The sequence below is a fragment of the Populus euphratica genome, unplaced genomic scaffold (assembly GCF_000495115.2).
Source record: "Populus euphratica unplaced genomic scaffold, PopEup_1.0 scaffold996.1, whole genome shotgun sequence".
Lineage (NCBI taxonomy): Eukaryota > Viridiplantae > Streptophyta > Magnoliopsida > Malpighiales > Salicaceae > Populus > Populus euphratica.
The window spans coordinates 47,977-55,673 of record NW_011500854.1 but is presented as its reverse complement, the minus strand read 5'-3'; the positions used below and the strand labels follow the sequence as shown (position 1 = coordinate 55,673).

Sequence of the window (7,697 nt, the reverse complement as noted above, 5' to 3'; positions counted from 1 at the left end):
TTTTCTTTTTTTACATTTATTTTCTAGAAAGTACACTTTATAGATACATATAAATAAATAAAACCTCAATTATTTTAAGATTTTACAAAAAAATATATATCCTAATTCCAACTTAAAATCTATTATATAGATTTTAAATTCTTTACCCATGCAACGCCTCCTGAAAAACTCAAAATTTCTTTTCTTTGCTCAAGGAAATACCCCATCTCACGACCTCCTTGCAGCCCAGAAATATTCTTTGCTTTTTTGTCTTTCTTTTCTTCGCAGAATTGTATTTCAAAGTTAATGAAAAGCATATTTTAAGTTTTCCTTTTTTCGGTAGTGATTTATAGTTTTGGCCTGGCCCCACAATGAAGAAAACAATGCTATTGTAGCCAAATCCGAGTTCGACATTGATATAAACTTGACATTTCAAGTAATCAAAGATCTTTTCTTTGATTTCACGGGAACCATGAATTAAAAAGAGTGAAATAACAGTTATTTTATAAAGTATTTTTTTAGAAATATATTAAAATATAAAAATTATCGTTTGATTTTTTTCTTTCTTTTTTTTGCAGACTTATATTACAAAGTCAATGAAAAACATTTCTTAAGGTCTCCTGTTCTACATTGATTTATAGTCCTGATAAGTGACCCCACAATGAAGAAATATTAAGGAATTGAAGTGAATTTGGATGTGGAAACTTTGGTATCTTGAACCACTCGAAACAAAGTCATGAAAAGCCGAGCTGCATTTTTCCAAGGAACATGACAAACTGAAACTAGCCCCGATGGAGTTTTTGGCAAGTTATCACCTTTATAATAGTAATTATAATAATAATAGTAATAATAATAATATTAATTTATAATAATAATAATAATTTTTTTTATTCTTTAATTTTTTTTAAAAGCAATAATACTGACAAGTTGGAAAAACAGACTGTGAATGATTTAAAAAATATAAGAAGGTGAAATGGCAATTTTAAACAAATTTAAAGTTAAATTGTACCTTATTATATAAAAAAACTAGATAAATAATACAAATTTAAAGTCAAATTAAATTATTATTGGATAAATTTATATATTTTTTAAGCTCAAGGATATAAATAAATTTTTGATAGGTCAATTTGATTTAATTATATGTCAAATTAATGGTTTAGTTAGGTTTAAGAATTGATTTGAATCCAATAGAAGGATTTAATTAGGTGTAAGGATTTAATTATACTTTAAATGAATTAAATTAATTTTATTAAGGGGTGTAGATGAGACAAAGCAAACATCTAAGGGCTAAAATGAAAGTTATCAAAACAACGTTGTTTTGGTTACTATTCATCTTTTTCTTTTATTTTTTCTAAAATGAACACTTAGAAAAAGCTACTTTGAAGGTACATTTAATATAACATATGATTTATACTTTGAACTAATAGTTAGCATCCTTCCTAAATGAATCAAGGGTCGAAAGTTTTTCTTAGTGTAGATAAGATTTCGCTATTCCAGCCCTATAAATAAGGGTGGATTCTATGGCCTGAGCATGAAGAAAATATAGTGCAAAGTCAGCCAAAAATTAGCTTTTTCTTTGTAATATTTTAACAACAAGTTCTTTTTCTTTTTTCTCTCTCCTCTATAACCTTTAACCACTACCACATCTACCACTAGTTTGAACATCATCATCTCCACCAACCCAGACCCTTATAAGTGATAGAGTAGCCATCACAACTCTCTCTTCTTCTTTCTCTCCTCGCTTTCCCCTTCACAAGTTTTTTCCTTTTATTTCTCTTCTAGTTGCAGCCACCACAATCGACTCAGGCCACCATTTCTTTCACCAACACCTCCACCCACTTCATGTTAGGCCAGTGACAGTAGCTCATTCCCTTCCATAAGGTTACCTTCCATTCCTCTTTGTCATTTGTAATAGCAGAGTTGTATGTAGAATGTGAACTACTATACATGTTTTGCATATAATTCACTCCTTTGATGGGCCGGACCTCATTTGGCCCAACCTAGATGGTTGAGCCGAATTTGATCTAACTATAAAAAGAAAAAGGATTTGTTAGGCCGAGATCAACCTAACCCAGTCCAACATAACATGTTTGGGCCGGTTCTGGTCCAACCATAAAAAAAGGATTTGTTGGGTTGTGATCGGCCCAACTCATTTATTTAATATTATATAAGATCATATATATTATATTTATTTTTAAAAAAATTATGATTTTCTTATGTGTTTTTTTATCAATGTTTGCATGATATCATATTGGATATTTACACTGTAAGATACAAATTCAATATTAAAATACTCAATTTCCTCCAAAAAGTTTCTAAAAAATATTCAAAAAAAATTCTCAAAACTTTGAAATTAATTTCTCATTTAAAATAAATAAATAATTGTTTTCATGCTTACGGCTAAATCCTAAAAAGTTTTCAAGCATATTTTCATTTAAACAAAAAATAAAAAAATACATCTTTCTCATATTTTTAAAAATCTGAAAATAAATATCATAACTACTTTATGATTATTCATTAGAATTTGGCTAAAATTTTAAAAACCCTTTTTAATTTTTTTTTAAGGTCTACATATAGACTTTAATATTTGTTGGGTGTAAAACTACGTAATAGAATATACTCTCAGGTATTAAAAATACAAGATGTAAAAAATGCAATGCCAAAATGTGAACTTTATAATGAATGAGATTTAACCTATTAAAGTAAAAGACTCTCTCGTGAAGTGAGATCTACTTTAAACCTTAGATGAAACTAACAAATAAAAACCCAACTTATAAAAATAATCAAACAATAATGTAACTTATTTTAGGTAATGTACACTAGAGGTAATATATTTTTTTCCTTGCATAACCAGTTCTTGTTTAGATTCTCGCAAACCATAAATTTCTAGTGATCATAATATCAAATGACGACTCTGAATATTAATTATAATTTTATAATTAAATCCAAACTCATTTCCCTTCCCAATACACATTCTTTATTAAGAAGCACGATAAAAATCTTATCATAATTGATGACATTATGACACACCCGCAACAACAATCATGAAATTGCATTGTAAAATTAATATTTTGCTATTTCTGTGTAATTTCAATATTCATTGTGAGGCCATAATAAAGTCTTCTATGTTTCCTAGAACTATTAAAGAGACTCTATTGTTATAGGGTAACAATAAACCTACAGTGTAAGTTCGAGCCCTTGCTCGTCATAAAAATATGAAGATTCTTATTGAAATATTCCTCAAGTCTTATAGTTCAGTAGTTGATGGTGCGTGATATTTCAAAAAATAAAACATCTTGTTTGGACCATGGCTTGAACAGACCGCCTCCAATCATTTGAGCTGGGCCTAAACGAATTACTCTTTTTTCTTTCCCTTGCTTTGACTCTAAAATTATTTGGGTCTTGACCAGCACCATGAAAAATTCTCAAATACAAGCATACATTGTTTGGATCATGGCTTGAACATACGTCTCAGTGTTTTTAACTAGCTGAAGATCGCAGCCCGTGAAAAGCTCGATCTAATATGAAGTTCTTCATTACTTCATCAATAATAGTCTTCCATAGGCAAGCAGTTCAAGTTCCACCCTTTACAACATTCTAATAAAATTGAAAGACGGCGATGATAACATGCATCATTCGTTCTTTCACATAATGCTGCAGCCAGAGGATGATACAAGACAAGCACCACCAACAACCATGCCTGTAACTTGCACTATCATTCCAATTTTTTCAAGCACATTTCTTCGCTTCTGAAATTAAAGATAAAGAACCATGTGATTAGATATCTGGAACAATGCCTATATATAAAACAAATTTTGATTCTGATGTATTCTTACAATCACTATGCTATATAATAAAACCCACACAACGATTAGGACAACAGGACATTAACTTCAAAAGCTGCAGTTATGGAAAAATTTGTGATTTTTTTGTAATTATGGAAATATAATTAGAAAGATGTTATCAAATTTGACAAATAAATTTATAGAAACGAGCTATTTGGATCACTTGTTTGATCAATAGGCCATTACCTGTACTGTTGGTTTGTTTGTACTAAGTATATTATACTATATATCAAGCATATACAAGCAAGAATTTCTATTAATCAGTTCAAAACATCGATGCACATTTTCTTAGTTTTTTTTTTTCATTTTATTGATTAAAGATTTAGTACAAATATTCTCCTTTATCAAATATATATTTAATATTAGTTTAGAAAATACCAATAAATATCAATATCTAATAAACAATATTTTATTAATAAGATTATGGAATAGAAATTTAACATTTTATCGTTAATTATTTGTTTAAGACTGGCTTTACAGGAAAATAATAACAAATATGAGTTAGTATCTTCTTAAAAATAATATGTATTTGTTAGTGTTCTTTATATGTGTGTGTATTAAATTATATGTTTTTTAATTCCTCTTTTTCATGTATAATATTTTTAACAAAATGATAAGTTTTTTACTTTGATAATAAACTTTTATTGGTTTGGGTTTCTTAATTCAAATATTCTTATTTTTTTTTAATTTTTTAATGTTATATGTAGTTTTTTTTCAAGTAATGCTATTATCGGTCAATGCACATATTTTTGACACGTGTTTATATGATTTATGATAATTGAACACCAAGAAATAAATGATAATTGAACACCAAGAAATAAGGACAAATATTGATAATGATAGTGGAACAGTATATAATCCGTAAAATAATTTTCTATAAGTGAAAAATCTAGTAAAACAAAAGGACTCCAGGAACAAAACATATCATTATCAATAAAATTATGAATGAAAAATTTAGCATTGTTTTGGTTAGTTGTGTGTTTGAGATAATTAGGTTTTACATGAAAATAAGGACAAATATGAGTTATTATTTTCTTAAAAATAACATTGATGAGTTAGTTTTCTTTATTTATATATTATATCTTTTTAAATTTTTTTCATGCATAATATTCTTAACAAAATGCTAAGTTTTCTTTTAAAATGTTTTTCATGCATAATATTCTTAACAAAATGCAATTTTTTTTAATTTGATGATAATTTTTATTTGTTTTGGTTTTTTAAGTCAAATGTTCTTATTTTTTTTTTCAATTTTTATAAATATAGTTTTATTTTTTTAATTATTGATCTTATAAGGCAATGCACATATTTTTGACATGTGTTATATAATTTAAGAAAATTAAACACAAAAAACCTTATGGAAACATAAGTGGAACAATATAATTTTAAGATTATTTTATATAAATGATAGACAAGTGGACTCTTATCTAATACATCATTAATTCATTTTTATATACATAAATGACAGACAAGTGGACTCTTAACTAATACATCATTAATTCATTTTTATATACATAAATGATAGACAAGTGGACTCTTAACTAATAAAAATACATAAACCTTAACAAATATAGTTCTTGAAAAGCAGAATTCATAATAATAATAATAATAAATGTAGAATGACACAATATATATATATATATATAAGAGCAAATCGCCCCATTAATCGCATAACAAATACATTTACAAAAAAAGTACTTTATCCAGCTCGAGACTTAATTTTTACACAATGGTAATGCCTAATGAAGAACAGTTGAAAAAAATTAAATTATTCCGATAAAAAAAATGTAAGTATCATTATGCTGTAATGATATAAATGGTCACTAACAGTTTAAAAAAAAATAAAAAAGTCAAAAAAGTTAAAGAGCTATAATTTTTGGAATTTAAACATATACTTGAAAACTAGTTGATTAATCCTATTATTTCTCTCAAAATTTTCAATGTAATCAAAGAACATTTATGAATTCCTAATAATGAAGAAGCAATCTGCTAGAAAAACCCAATTCAAACCAAATCCACAATTAAAGAAACATAATTAGAGGTGTCAATTCGTTTCAAAAATTGGAAATTTTAAGCAATCTGAAGTATTTCTTTCTAGCATGCCATCGTATAACAGGGATCGAAGTTGATATCATTTTCAAAGATTAATTACCTGTACGGGAGCTTCAAGTGCCAAGCTCCTGCTTTGACTTAGTAAAGTATAGTTATCCCAGAAGATGGCATCATCGTGGTGAGTGAACCTTTTTCCACCATAACAATCACAACAAAGATCATAGGTGCTAGGTGACTCATCAAGACAGAAACATTGAAAGCAGCTGAAGTATACGTCTGCCAAGAAAGTATTACAAGACTGGCAAATTAAATTTCTTCCACTCTGCATGATGTAGTACAAGACGATTGTTTCCTCAAAATCCAAGCTTCCATTGCCGTCCTTGTCCAGCGCTGTAAACAAGCTTGGAAGAATAAGAACCGTGTTGTTATGTTTCTTGAGATAGTCCACGTATTCATGTAGGTTAATTTGCCCGTCTCCGTTTTTGTCCATTTCATTGAAAGAAAATCTGGCATTTCGCTTCTTCTCCTCCGACAGATTCTCATAATAAGCTACAGCAGCGCGGCGAATCTCCTCCATATCTATTTAAAAGGAGGAAAATTTAAGAGGATAATGGAAGAGGTACGTAGCTTAGATCTAAAACTTCAACACTCCAAAGGGATTTGATAAGGAAGTAGCTCTATAATCTTAAATTTCTTTGACCTAGTCCTAATCAAGTTTGGCTAAATCTACCATATAATGGATGTATTTGTATCAACCTGCCGAGGAATCATTATGCCTATGACTTGGTGGTTGATATAAATTGAATGAATATACCTCATAATTATAACCCATGATTCCGTCTCGTAGTTTGTTTGCGTCAAGTCAACTTATTTTGGCTTTTATAAAAGTCAAGTCTCAATTTTGGTATATAATTATACGGACTATAATTTAATTTCTGATATGGTATCCCAGCTAGCAAACAAGCCTGAGCACTTTCTTACTCCCACACAAAGTTTATTTTGATATCTTAATTAGATCTAGTTTATATGAAATAAATTTAATTTTATGAAATGGTTATTTTATAAAAATAATAAATTATTGCATGTTATTGGCCTAGAAGGCAAATAAATCAGCCGAACATGTTGCATATTGTGTCTTTAAGAGGTGTACATGATAGTAAATTCTTATAGCAGGTCTTGAATTTGAGTTAGAATATACATTTTTTGTAAGTATTTAGAATAGCAAAGATTTTATTCGCTTCCATGAACTCAAAAAATATGTTTTTTAAAAGGTGAGATTTTCTTGAATCCAAAAAAAAAAATGTGTTGCATATTGCTATCTGTACGTATATATTAAAGAAATTGCATTCCCTAGGAAATTTAGCAGCAACTTCTAACACTACTTCTAGCCCAGAGGCCATTGACTATTATAATCAGCAAATCTGATCAAACCATGCAACCCAGCATGTTTTAGTCTCATTATAAAACAATGCCTATAGTATTTCTTGGTGAAATTTGTGTATGATTCAATGGTCATATAAAAAATTATAGTTATTTTTATAATACATGTTGTTTTGTTCAACTAGCCCAGAGGCCATTGTACTTAGACTTCTTATTGAACTTATATTTATTCATCCAAACGATAAATATATCATGATTATTCAATATCATGAAAATATATCACAAAAAGACGCTTGTCGTTTTGTTACCTATTACCAATCAATCTCACTGGAGATGGAGATTTGAGGTTGTGGTTCCCTGATTAGGAAAGGAACAGGTCTTGCATTTTCTTTTAATTTATATAAACCTGCTTTAGACGTTAAAGAACACAGCCGTGTTGGTTTG

At 28.4% G+C, this 7,697-nt stretch overlaps 1 protein-coding gene across 2 annotated transcripts in view; it reads right to left on the bottom strand.

Annotated features, from left to right (window-relative positions):
- Positions 1 to 3,486: 3,486 nt before the first annotated feature.
- The window catches only part of LOC105116598 (uncharacterized), a 14,642-nt gene continuing 10,431 nt past the window's right edge, over positions 3,487 to 7,697 (bottom strand). Inside the window, exons 2-3 of one of the 2 annotated variants that reach the window (XM_011014019.1) lie at positions 5,974 to 6,452; positions 3,487 to 3,728 (exon numbers count right to left, since the gene is read on the bottom strand). In XM_011014019.1, the coding sequence (XP_011012321.1) occupies positions 3,624 to 3,728; positions 5,974 to 6,450 (582 nt within the window). In that variant the 5' untranslated portion in view covers positions 6,451 to 6,452 and the 3' untranslated portion in view covers positions 3,487 to 3,623. The remainder of the gene's footprint in view (positions 3,729 to 5,973; positions 6,453 to 7,697) is intronic. The other variant, XM_011014020.1, reaches the window with a different exon arrangement.